The sequence below is a fragment of the Triticum urartu genome, chromosome 5A, assembly GCF_056163025.1.
Source record: "Triticum urartu cultivar PI428250 chromosome 5A, HENAU_Tu73, whole genome shotgun sequence".
Lineage (NCBI taxonomy): Eukaryota > Viridiplantae > Streptophyta > Magnoliopsida > Poales > Poaceae > Triticum > Triticum urartu.
Window position 1 is genome coordinate 597,571,168 of NC_141877.1, and position 13,561 is coordinate 597,584,728.

Here is a 13,561-nt window from a genome sequence, read left to right on the forward strand (position 1 = left end):
TATATAGTAGTGGCGCACTACTTCCCTGGTGCGCCATTAGTGTCAACCCTATCTATAGCCCTTTTCCTAGTAGTGAGCCCCTGAGCCTTAATGTGGTCACGGGTGGCCGAATTAAGGATCGATATCCGTTTGACAGAAACAATTTGTTGTGTTTAATATAAACTTCTCAAAAAGAGAATAAGATCCCTTAAAGGAGCTTAAAGCTGGTCGAAATCCGTGCTCGCCAAGGTAGGCCCCAAGGGGTTTAAAAGATAGGTTGCAATAAATGGATTTTATTCACAATTTTTATGTGTAATGATTCTATGTATCCAAGTACTTTACATCATTAATGCTCGGATCCGCATTGTACAAAACTTTGTTGACCGACCATCAGCTTTAACCTCCTCGGCCAGTAGCTGGGGAGTGTTTGTCCTACTTTATAAAGCCTTTATAAGGGCAAAGTTTTACGACAAACATGGCAATCCGGCCATATGGTTTTATAAACAAAGGTATGCGGATAGAATGTTATATTACTATTAAATGAAAAAAAACATCTTCCAAAGAAAATAGTCCCGCTATCGGTTCTTTCTTTGGGTTGTCATGCTGATCATGATATAAAACCTCACCTCCGATCAATGTGGGAGGAAAATATTGAGGATTCAGTTTGGGTAAAGTTCCGAACTATGTGGTCTTTAGTGAACCTAAATTTTCACTTTTGTTATTGCCGACCAATTACATCCTTTAAGATCGCTAGCTTTTGGCTTCTCCCGGTCTGAGGTACTAACTCGGATGATCCGGTAGTAACAATCACAGAGGTGCTCCCTTTACCGCCTAGCCGAACAATCAGGAACGTAGGGGTAAGCACAGGAGCCAGGCAACCCAGCCTGGCCAAAATCTTAAGTCAAATTGATGCATATTTATGGCTTTATAACAATGATTGCGGAAGGCAGCCCTCGTATATTAAATACAAATGTTGATGATATGTTTATTTTGACTCCGTTGCGACTCTTTATCAGTTGAAAGTGGCCCATCGTCGGCTTCCACCCCCTTGTAGATGCTACGCAGGGTGTTTTCGCGATAACAAAACAACCCTGAGCCGACGTCTTGGTGCCCGGAGGCGGTTGTGTTAGCGGAAATAAGGCAATCAGATATGTGGGCTTTATAACTTTCATTTAGTCATAGGAGCTTTAAATTGGGAAAGCTAGCTACGAGCCCTCGGTTAGTGTTCGGCACCGACCGAAGTCTAGCCATTAACACTTCGGCCAATGTTATGAAAGGCACATCGTTTATCACGGGGTAATCGGTATCGATCTATAGTTTGACACTATCATCGAATCACTGACCAGTTTTCGCCCATTATGACAATCAGTTTTTGGCTTTCTCCACTAAGGTGCTTAACCATTCGAGCTGGAAGCACAATCGTAGTGGTTCTCCCTTTGCGCACCTAGCCGAACAAGGCAAAACGTAGGAGGCAAGCACAGGAACTGGGCAACCCAACTATTGACCGAAGACACAATCCGAAACTGATGCATATAAAGCAATATTCAAGAACATTTAGCCAAGGACTCCTCGGAGTACCTTGGCTTTTGGTGGGTTCGGCTCAAGTCACAGCCCCCCGTTGATATTGTCGATGATTGAAAAGTGTACGACGGTGTACTGCGGGATTTATGTTCGGACCCAACACCAAGGTGCAGGTCGGTAGGAAGAATGCCGAACTATGGGTCAAAAAGATTTCGCAAGCTGGATTATTACACAGGGTACCTCGGTCAAGAGGATGTTCCGCCTCATAAAAGAAAGACACCCAAATAGATCAAAAGTGCCATAAGCTTAAAAAACCAAAAAACTTATGCAGAAACTTTACGTCCGAACTAAATCAATTTTTTGGTGCCAATCCGAAAATTGGTCTTAAAATTAGTTTGTGCTTCCGTCATGCTTTAACATGACACATCCGATCTCAAGACGTCGAGTGGGTCAACCTTCAGCTTCAACCTCCTATCCCAAAGGCGGAGTACTTCTCGTTAGGCCAGTTTAGCGAACTAAACTCGAGCGGTGGGGGCACCCTCCACCCTTGTGGATAACTCGGGACTCTTCTGGCCCAACTCTTTTGCTTTGGGGGCTTCTTCTGGTCCATAAGAAATCACCATAAATTTTCAGCTTAATTGGACTCCATTTGATATTCCTTTTCTGCAAAACTCAAAAATAAGAAGAAAAAAAACAGAAACTGGTACTGGGCTCTAGGTTAATAGGCTAATCCCAAAAATCATATAAAATAGCATATAAATGCATATAAACATCCAAGATAGATAATATAATAGCATGAAACAACAAAAAAGTATAGATACGTTGGAGACGTATCGGTTCCCATGGTCTTGTTGTCGATGTTGTTTACGCTTTCTCCTCCCCTTGTAGCCTCTAGCTATTGGGCCTTGCCTATGGTGCTTCCTGGTTCGCCTTCCTAGTCATGACACGTTGTCTCCTTGTTTTCTTCACTTTACTACATTGTCTTCCTCCCTTGCCGACGCATTCTTACTTCCACCGCGGGCTTGTCCTTCCTCCACCCCATCAACCCGCCTAACTCCACCGGCCTGAGTGCCTGTCGACGCCACTGGCGGCCAACATCGCTCCAACTATCGCCTTGACGATCCCTTGAATCCATTCCTTCTCCAGCGTCGACAACTGCACCTTGTACTCACACTTTTAACCCTTTTGCTCACCTATATCAACGACGTTGCATCTGACCATATTACCCTATTGATGTCCCATTCTTGTATTGTCCTAGACCCTGTCTTCGTCTCGTTCCCTTCTTTTCCTTGTCAATGATGATGCACGTCCCCATCTTGGGCTTGGGATTGCACGTTCGTCCTCTCTGAATTGATATATATGACTCAAATGCGTCTTTATGCACACCGGTAAATTTTTCATGCCGGTCAATATGACTCAAATCGTCGATATAATCCCTCAGCGCAAACAAAACTTTTCATCTCTCCATAATGGCTCCTCTCTCCTCCCACCAAAATGGCATAGGGCTACAATGCAACGACGTGTCCTTCTGAAGGTAACGATTTAGCTTTTGGAAACTTAGGGCCTGTTCGGTAACTCTCCAACTCCTCCCTCCTTCAACTTCGAACCTGGAATTGGGCCAAACGGGGAAACTCCCGGAGTTGTGAATGAGAAGCTGGCGATGATTCTAGTGCAAAATTTGAGTCGAGGAGCTGGAAAAAGCAAGCTCCACCAAAACAGCGAAGCAGGAGTTGGCAGAAAATTTACAGACTTGAACATCTAACACGATGTGTTTTTGTTTGGCTGGATGTGAAATAAATGGATCTTAACTTCCCAAATGCAGTTCTATCTATTTCTGAATCTGAAGATACAGTACTTAGTTTGAGCTTGAGCTACAAATTCTCTGACTAAAGAACTCCAATAGTGAAGAAAAGAACTCGCTCCCGTGTCGCCCCCGAGCGGCACCGGGGCGCCCCAACCCTAGCAGCCAGCGGGCACCACCTCCCCTCTCCTCCCCCGCCGCCGCCGGCGTGCGTCGCCGGGCGAAGCCCGTGCGGTGCCGGCGGCGGTGGGACTGCTCTCTCGCGGCGGCCGTTTTCCCTGGCGTCGCGGAACTGCGGGTGGGCGCTGCTAGATGCGGATCTGGCGCTGTTCGCGCGGCCTGTCCGCTCAAGATGGTGGTGCTCGGCCCGGCAGCATCGTGGTGGTTCCTCCGGCGAACCATGGTGCTGTAGATCCAGTGGTTGGCGGCGTTTTGGTGGCTCCTGGCTCGTGGATCTGGCAGATGGCATGGCGGCCGGCAGCTTCTGCCGGTGCGGCGGCGCCCTCTTGCGGTGCAGCGGCTGCTGCGGGGTGCCTGAGCTTTGGCCTGGCAACTCAGCTGCGGGATGGGGCAGGGTGGCGGCCCCCCTCCTGGCTTGGTGCTGCAGATCTGGCTGGATTGCTAGCCCGACGCGGCTGGCAGCTGGTGGAGGGTGCCGGGGATGCGGCCCCGGATTCGGTGGCAGCGGCTTCGGCTAGGAGGTGGTGTGTGTCTGGATGTGGTGGGTCGTGTGATCCCATGGCCAGTTCGGGGTCGGCCTCAGCAGGAAGGCTGGTGATTGTTGGATGTGCAGGTTCGGGCGGGTGGTGATTGAGCATCTCCGGGAGAAATCCTATTTCCGGCCTCTCCGGATCCGGTGACGACGATGCCCGCGGGCATCGCACTCTTTCTTGAAAGTGTCGCTGTTGTGGGGTGATCCTCCCCTCTTCCCACGGCCTTGGTTTCGGGGGGAAACCTCAGATCCGTGGGATCGGGCGATGAAGGCGCCTCACGTCTTCTTCCTGCTTGGGGGCATCGTCTCAAAGCTGGCCACAACCTGGAGACCAGTGGATGGCGGCATCTTCGCTGCATGGGAGGCGGCATCTTTGCTGCGTGGTTGGCTGAGGCAGCCATTTCGGGGGCGCTGATTTCTGTTTGGCAACGATGATGACGTCGAGAGGAGCTTGGGTCGCGGCTCGGGCTTCGATAGTCAGATCTTCCCGGCGTGTCTGAGGTTGCTCTTTTGTTGGTCACTGAGTTGTTTTTGAAGTCGGAGCTGTGGTGGAGCGAGTCCAGGTGGTGACGATGACAGACACTCGGTGGTCATTTACGGAGGGCGTGGTCAGCGCACGTCCTGCATATTTCCCTTGCGATGCTCGTCTTCAAAGTCGGAGTTGTCGGTTGTTCGCGCGTGTGGCCATCTGTTGGCATGTGGCCAGGTTGGCCGGTGGTACCCATGTTCTGTGGGTTGAGTTGTATTGGTTTTAGCCCGGTTTTTCTCAACTAACCAGGCAACTCTCACTATCTTCTTAATCAATGAAAATGGCAAGTCTTTTGCCTCGTTTAAAAAAAATCTAAAGATACGATGATCCCTTCCCAGGGCGATTGTAGTCTGGGCCGTGGGATCTCCTCCCCAAGCCGACCTCGGCCATCCTTTTTCTCACCGTGGCTGCTAAACGGCAACCCGCAGAAAACCAAACGTGCCAATCCCCTCTCGTCTCCGCCGCCACCCCTTCTCGCGCGTCTCTCCCCCGGGTCCCCTCCGCTCCCGCCGCAGCTCTCCGCTTCTCCCTCGGCGCCACCAGCTCCCGCCGTCGAGCTCCACGCTCCTCCAATCACCGTCCCCGGATTCTTCTTCCCCGCATCCCCTCCCGCCCTAGCGCCACCAGCGACCATGCTTCCAATGAGACCACTAGGCGGCGGCGAGGAGTAATCGATATAGATAGACGCAGTATATAAATCGTCAACGCCAAGACCACCTCCAGAATGGCAGAGCGTTGCAAGATCTCTGCTGCCATTGTAGCCGGATGTGACGAAAGGTCTTGTGTGCTCAAGGTAGATGGATACTCCAGAGCCAAGGCGCTACTCAAGAACGACGAATTCATGACCTCTACTTCTTTTTTGGTGTTGGCGGCCACGACTGGGTCGTGAGATATTACCAAAACGGCTTTGCTAAGAATTATGTCGATTACGTCTGTGTTTCTGTACTTCTAGAATCTGCCGGAGATGCGAAGACGAAAGTCACAGTCAGGAGGGAGAGGGTCAGGCTTGAGGGGGAGCTCCTGCCGCTCCTAGACTCCAAGTCGCGCCGCCGGCCGCGGCGGCCACCCGCTCCCTGCGCCGTGGGCCACTCTGGCTGCGGCGGCCACCCCGTGGTGCCTGCCAGCTCCTGCCTGCTGGCGAGCATGGGCCGGCCGCGCTCTCGTAGATCTGGCTCCAGCAGTAGCCTGCATGCGTCGCCGCCGGCTTCCCCTACGCCCTCCGGTTCGTCGATGGTGCCGGATTCACAACCGCCCCGTCAAGTCAATGCGCGAGATCCCGGTTCTCCGCCCCGGATCCTGCTACGTGGCGAGTGCTCCACCACAGCTCCGCTGCTCTGCCCGGCGGATCTGGCCGCGGATCCCCTTTCCTTACCGCTTTTGGAGCGACCGCGCCTTCAATCCATCGTTGTTGCCCCTGCTGCTGGCGTTAACTCCCCCCCTACGGGGCTGGATGGGGGATGGACCGAGGTCTCCTCCCGGAAAAACAAGCGTCCATGCTCTGGCACGGCGGGTAATAGGTTGCGCTCCCCTCCGGTCCGGCATGGGCGTCGAGATGACTTCAATGCTGCTGCCAGCCGGGCTGCTTTCTTAAGCCAGTTCCACGGCAAATGCTTCAGATGCCTGAGCAAGAAGCACCGTAGGAAGGATTGCCACGACCCGATCTGCTGCATCATATATAATCACTTCGGTCACCTTAGCCGCGAGTGCCCGCAGAACCCCAGGCGCAACCCTGCCGCGGCCATCGCTAGGGTGCCGGCAAGGGATAGACTCTGCTTTGCTCCCACTACTCCAGCGCCTCCACCCGTCGCCCCTGCGCTACCGCCCCTTGCCATGGAAGGCACCCACGTCGCCGACCCCGCGCGCCGCCCGCGGCACAGCTGCAAGGTGGTGATGTCCACCCCTGCACTGGAACACGCCACCTTCATACTCAAGCGCCAGGGGGTGCTGCTCACGGCGGCGGATGCGCGCCGGACCTCCAGTGCCATGGCGGTTGGGCTGGAGCTTGAGGCGCGGCTGCGCATCCGGCCGCACCAGCTGCGGATCACCAACCACGACCCGGAGGACTACCTCATCATCTTCGATCTGCTGATTCACCAAGATCAAGTTGTCAAGCTCGGCTCTCTGTCAGTCGACGGCGCCAAGTTCTTCATCAAGCCTTGGCACGAGGATGATCACGCGGTGGTGCAAACCTTCAACTACCACGTCCGGGTGGTCATTGAGAAGATGCCGCAGCAGTTCTGGTCCATTGAAGGGACCGAAGAGGCCCTTGGCTGCCGTGTCGACCGCCTCGACAGCCGCACTTTCGAGCGGAGCCACACCAAGAGCTTCGCCTGCTGGATGTGGGTTTGGGATGTGGGGCTCATCCCAACCAAGCACACATTCTGGCTGATGGAGCGAGGGGCGGGTCGCGTGGAGGAGATGCTCGGGTTCTCTCCACCGGGCCGCGCCGTCGCCGCGCCTCCCTCCGCAAGCCGGCATGATGTCCTCATCCATGTGGACCGCATCGAGGATTGGTCGCCCTATGAGCCGCGGTCGCCGCGCTCGGCGCAGAGTGGCCTGCCTTCCTCGGACTCCGACGACGATGACAGACCCATGCTGCGGATCATCATCACCGCCTCCTGGAAGAGGGGAGTGGAAGACGGCCAGCGCGAACCACAGCACCGCCGCCAGCTCGCTATGCTCGCCGATGTGGGCTGCCGCGGTGCACCCCATGGTGGTGGCCGCAAGGATGATGATGGAGAAGATCAGGGCGGTCGCAGATCGTGGAAGGACATGCTCCTTGGCCGGAGCCGCACCGGAAAGGAGAAGGTGGGGGAGCAGGAGAGCTCCTCTCGACGCGTAGTCGCTCCTCGCCGGGACAACGCCGCTCTGAGAACTCGCGTGGTCGTCACAACTCCGCCCGTCGGCGCGCTGCGGGCACCGGAGGTGCTGCTCCTCACGTGCCACGCCCCCTACCCCCGCCACCTGCTGCTGCTGCTGCCGCGGTTCACGACCCGATCGCCGACTTCTTCGCCGGTGCCAAACCCAGCTCCCGCAGCCGCCACCGTTCGACTGCATGGCTACTGAGCTGGAGGCCCACGCGTCTGCCGCTGTCTCGACCCCCCTGGAGTTCAATGGCCAAGTCAGCCGCGTCAACGCGGCGGATGCGGGCCTGCCAGACGCCTTCGGCCCAACCCTGGCGGGCCCAGGCGTTGCCGTAGGCCTCCTCAGTCGCAAGGAGCCGGCCCACAGCGCGGCAGTGGAGATGCAGCTTGGGGCCGTCACCCAACAGGTCTGCTGCCTCCAGCTTGATGCAGAGGGCGAGGTTTCAGACCTGAGTGCGGCCCCGAAGCGCCTCTTCCAAGCCACCAAACCGCCGCTGGTGCCGGAGGCACCGGTGCGCCGCTCGTCGGCCCCGCCCAAGACCAGGGCCACGCCTGCTCCAGAGCGCCACAGTGCCCGCCAAGCGGAAAATCCATCGACGGTGCCAGCCGCGCAGCGGGGGACGCTGCGACTTGTGCGCGAGCTGGGTCTTCTTGGCCCGAAGGAGAAGATGACTGCCAAGGCCGCCGAGAAGCTGCTCCGGAAGTTCGACGAGCCGCTCACTGATGGCGACATCGCCTGCATCGCCAAGCTGACCCGCCTCAACAAGGAGGCGCTGCATGTTGCGGCTGCCATGACCGGCGCCGATGGAGTGGACGAGGAGGCCATTGTCTGATCATGTTAGTGCAATATTTTAGGAATCTCCAGGGGCGCTCGGCCTTAAGCGGGGTTGAGTTAGGGCTCTTTGTAATTCCTGTAGGGTTAGTGGTTAGGAGTAGCTGGCGCTACTGCAATTTGGGGCCTATTGGTGGGCTGCAACGTTCCCTGAAAGTTGGTGGAGTTAGCTTGTCTTCGGTAGTGCGTTTATCTTCAATCAATGAAATTAGTAGCCGTTGGAGTATGATCAAGTGCCCATATGGATGACAACCGCTGTCCGATAGTTAGTTGGAACGTACGTGGGCTCAATATGCTAGCCAAGCGCGACGCTGTCTGTGAAGCTGTCGCGGCGCATCGACCAGCGATTCGCTGTCTTCAGGAGACGAAAATAGACGCCTGGTCACCAGCTCTAGTTAGGGACATTGGAGGTAGCAGGTTAGCTGACTGCGTAGTGTTGCCTGCGATCGGGTCTAGAGGCGGGGTGGCCATTTTTTGGGACAGTGAGATCGTCTTAATCGCGTCCCAGGCAGTAGGGGTATTCGCCATCACTGCCAACGTTACGGTCAGCCAATCGACCACCGTTTTTTTGCTAACTGTGGTCTATGGACCTGCTGAGGACGCCCGTAAGGATGCGTTCCTCCTAGAGCTGGCACGATCTGCCCCTCCCCCTCCTGGAGAGCCGTGGCTCCTCACCGGTGATTTCAACATCATCTACGAAGCTAGGGATAAGAACAACTTCAACCTTAATCGGCGTATCATGGGGAAGTTTAGGGCGGCGCTAGACGCGGCAGGTTTGTGGGAAATTAAGTGTAAAAACAGGCGTTTCACCTGGAGCAATGAGCGGCAAAATCCAACGCTGGTTAGTATAGATAAAGTCTTCTGCACTATTAGTTGGGAGCTTCTCTTCCCCGCCTATGGCATGATGGCCGCAGCCACGGCGTGCTCCGATCACTGCCCGTTGGTCTTGGCGCCATGCGAAGCTCCGATCCGCCGTGCTCGCTTCAGATTTGAGTCTTTCTGGCCGCAGTTCCCGCGCTTTCACCCTACAGTGGAGCGTGCCTGGAGCCGGCCGGTTCAGCAGCGTTGTGCTTTTGCGCGACTGCAGGTCAAGCTCAGCAGGGTGACGAAGGATCTGAAGATCTGGAGCAGATCACTGTTCAGCGATGCGAAGACTCAATTCCACATTGCCAGCGAGGTGATTCTCTGTCTGGACGTGGCGTAGGAGACAAGAACGTTGTCAGTTGCAGAATTCAACTTGCGCAAATTGCTCAAGATCCGGCTAGTGGGGCTGGCGGCAATCGAAAGGGCAAGAAAGAGACAGGCCTCCAGGGTGCTCTGGCTGCGAGCAGGCGACGCGAGCACGAAGTTCTTCCACGCCAAGTGTTGCTCCAGAAGACGCAAAAACTTCAACCATACAATTCAGAGTGACGATCGGTGTGCCACGGCGCATGGAGACAAGGAGCAGATTATCCACGACCACTTCAGCAGCATGATGACCGCAGGCTCGGGGCGACGTGTGACTCTCAACTGGAGCACGCTGCAGCTGCCAAGGGTTGAAGCGGCAGGGTTGGATAATCCATTCTCGGAGGGAGAGGTCTGGGCAGCGATCATGCAGTCACCAGCAGAGAAGGCGCCAGGCCCTGATGGTTTCAGTGGAACTTTCTTCAGGGCCTGCTGGTCGATCATCAGTGCTGATATCATGGCGGCATTTCACCAATTCTACCGTCTAGCTAGCGGGAATCTAGCTGCTTTGAACACGTCTTTTGTAGCTCTGCTGCCAAAAAAGGATGGGGTTGTGCGGATGGCAGATTTTCGCCCGATCAGTCTAATCCACTCCTTTGCAAAGCTGGTTACTAAGGTGCTATCAATACGGCTGTCCAAAGTTATCAACACGCTCATCTCTCCTGCGGAGTCAGCATTCCTGAAGACCAGGTGTATACAAGACAGTTTTCTCTATGTCCAGAATGGTGTGCGGGCTCTGCATCGTTCCAAAACCCCAGCTATGCTTCTCAAATTGGACATCTCCAAAGCCTTTGACAGCGTGTCCTGGGACTACTTGTTGGAGCTGTTGCAAGAGTTAGGTTTCAGTGCTAGATGGAGAGACTGGATTGCCTGGTTATTGGCATCATCGCACTCAGAAGTTCTGCTTAATGGAGTGCCAGGGAGGAGGATTAGGCACCGCAAGGGGCTCCGACAAGGTGACCCACTGTCCCCGCTGCTATTTATCCTGGCCATTGACCCGTTGCAACGCCTAATCGATGCAGCGATTTAGCAACAAATGCTGCAGCCATTGCCAAGGTGGGAGCTGAAACTAAGGGTCAGCCTGTACGCTGATGATGCAGTTGTCTTTATGAACCCAGTTCAAGAAGAGATGGAGGTACTCACCACCATACTAAAGTTGTTTGGAGAGGCCACGGGCCTGAGGATCAACAGGCAGAAATCAACAACAACCCCAATCAGATGCGAGGAAGTGGATGTTCAACAAGTTCTGCAGAGCTTTGGAGGCGTCATCACAGATTTCCTGCTAAAATATTTGGGCCTCCCGCTCACTCTGACAAGAACGAGACTTGTTCACCTCCAGTTTGTCCTGGATCGAATCAGAGCAAGGCTAGCCGGATGGAAGGGCAGGCTCATGTCCATTGCTGGTCGACGGGTCCTTGTCAGAGCCGTGCTGACTGCAATCCCAGCGTTTGCTATGACAGTGCTTTGCATGCCTAAGAAATTCTTCAAAGAAATTGACAAAGTCAGACGACGCTTCCTGTGGGCACAGGAGGATGAGCTATCCGGAGGCAAGTGTAAAGTAAATTGGAGTAAGGTATGCACACCTTTGGATAAACAAGGACTTGGCATCCTCAACCTCGAGTGCTTTGGCCGGGCCTTGCGGCAACGATGGCTATGGCACACCTGGAAGCACCCAGACAAGCCATGGGTGGGCATGGAGGTACCGTGCACTACCTCCGATCGGCTGTTTTTCAGCGCGGCCACCTCGGTCATGCTTGGCAACGGACAGACGGCCAGGTTTTGGACCTGCTCCTGGCACCAGGCCGGCGCGCTGCATCTCCTTTTCCCAGACCTATATAAACACTCCCGGAGGAAGAACAGATCGGTTGTTGATGCCATACGCGATGATCGATGGATTCTGGACCTATCGCACAGGCAGACAGATCAGATAGTCCACGAGTGCGTCGCCCTGGCAAGACTATTGCGACTGCTGCCTGTAAACCTCAGTTCAGACACGAGCGACGAGATCCGATGGAACTTGGAGGCCACCGGCTGCTACACTGCTGCTTCGGCGTATCGGGCGCAATTCCAAGCGAACACCACCTCCACATATCCTCAGATCATCTGGAAGGCTTGGGCGCCCGAGAAACTGAAGATCTTCTTCTGGCTGTTGCTGCTGAACAGGCTCTGGTGCAACGATCGACTGCAGCGAAGAGGGTGGCCCAACGCATATTTCTGTCAGTTCTGTTTCAGGAACCTTGAGACGGCCGACCACATCTTCTGGTCCTGCCCTTTCACCATCACAATTTGGAACAACCTCTCGGTTTGGAAGGGCTGTGAAGCACTGAACGCCCAATCCGATCGTCTAGCCCAAAGTAGCACCGATCGGATCACAAGCATTGTCGACGGTACAAAACCGGAGTTCAGAAAGGGCATAAAGTCACTCATGATGCTTGCAACTTGGGAAATTTGGAGGCACCGGAACGACTGCACTTTTAGGAACAAAGTAGCATCTGCTAGAGAAATTTTGCAGGCCATCAGGCGAGGCATTGACCTATGGAGGCAGGCTGGTGCAACATGCCTGTTGCACCCATTCACGCTGCCACCAGAAGGGATAGGCTGATTAACCTGCTGTTCTAATTTTCCCCTTTGATGTTCCCTTTAATCCTTTTGGTCTTCTGACCATCCCCATGTATTTACTTTTTACCCACTGCTCCCTGCTATGATCAACATGAAAAGCCAGCTATGCTGGAGGGATCGGAGCATCTGAAAGATGATTGTCTTACCATCAGGTGCGATGTCACCGTCATGAAGGAGATCCATGGCGAAGAAGCAAGGGTTCCTCCAAGCGACCTGCAGCAGCATCTTGGCGACCTACTCAAGAACCAGGACGCAGCAGACCTAACCTTTCAAGTCGGTGCACAGAGATTCTCTGCTCACAGGTGTGTCCTTGCTGCTCGGTCGTCAGTCTTCAAGGCCGAGCTCCTCGGCGCCATGGAGGAGAGTTCCTCTGGTCATATTGAAATCTGTGACATGGAAGCTGATGTTTTCAAGTCCTTGCTCCATTTCATTTACACCGACTCGGTTCCTCCAGTGCTTGATGTGGTGATGGCCGGCCATCTGCTCGTGGCGGCTGACAGGTACAACATCGGCAGGCTGAGGCAGATCTGTGAGGAAAAATTGTGCAATAACATTGCTGCCAACATGGTGGCAACCAGCTTGGCTTTAGCGGAGCAGCATGTTTTCCATGATCTCAAAGAAGCTTGCTTCCAGTTCCTTGCTTCCCCGTCCAATTTGGAGGCGATGATGGCAAGCGAAGGTTATGAGCATCTCAAGTCCAGCTGCCCATCTGTTCTCAAGGAGCTAATAGCTAGAATCCTCCCGGCTGAATGGAACGCGGCTAAGGATATTGTCATGACAATGTGGAAGTAATGCCTATAGACCAGTTATCATATATGCCATCGAGATTTTAGTAGTAATGGTTAAGCTACTTCTCCATGTGAGGTTGTGTGCATGTTTCAGAACAAAAATTGCTACTCCCTCTGTTCACTTTTATAAGACGTCTTTATCTGCTCAGGTCAGTAAATGGTTATTTTCCTTTCTCGCGAAATAAAAGAAAGTAGTAGTATTGAGACAGCCGCCCATCTACGTACCTTGATTATCCATTGTGTGTTAGTTTAATTATTATTGAGTCAATTACATCATGTGTGCATGGTTACATTCTGCTGGATGCAGAATTAGTGCATCCTTGTTCCAGTGCTCTCATAACTCACCTAAATGTGGACTTGTTTTGGAGAATAGAAGCTTCATTACCTTAAGCTTGGGCCCTTGCACCAACTGAAGCCGTTGCAGATGAGGGAGGCTACCAACCGGTAGAATCAGTCAATCAGTCGAAAATGACAAGAGCCGATGACGGCGGATTTCCTCTCGGTTGCTCTGTTTTGTAGCGACTGACTACAATTGTAGGTTTTGTGTGCCGTCCTTAATACGTCACTAGTAGATGCTTGTGTTACTTCGCTGTGTCGGTTATTAGTACAAAGTTAGGTCATCTATTTTGAAACGGAGGTAGTACTTTTGCACTGCAAGCTGAATGTAAAATATGTATGCCGTGTATGTGGAC

General features: G+C 53.8%; 2 protein-coding genes and 1 pseudogene across 2 annotated transcripts; 2 read left to right on the forward strand and 1 right to left on the reverse strand.

Annotated features, from left to right (window-relative positions):
- Positions 1 to 5,266: 5,266 nt before the first annotated feature.
- Positions 5,267 to 12,873, forward strand: LOC125506116 (BTB/POZ and MATH domain-containing protein 2-like). Its single transcript, XM_048670988.2, has 2 exons — positions 5,267 to 5,324; positions 12,185 to 12,873. Exons 1-2 carry the CDS (start codon positions 5,267 to 5,269, stop codon positions 12,871 to 12,873), a joined length of 747 nt encoding a protein of 248 aa, XP_048526945.2.
- On the reverse strand, positions 7,217 to 8,199 carry LOC147973202 (uncharacterized; annotated as a pseudogene).
- On the forward strand, positions 8,480 to 10,492 carry LOC147973203 (uncharacterized). The gene is made up of 2 exons (XM_087522420.1): positions 8,480 to 9,415; positions 9,494 to 10,492. Exons 1-2 carry the CDS (start codon positions 8,480 to 8,482, stop codon positions 10,490 to 10,492), a joined length of 1,935 nt encoding a protein of 644 aa, XP_087378546.1.
- Positions 12,874 to 13,561: the final 688 nt, after the last annotated feature.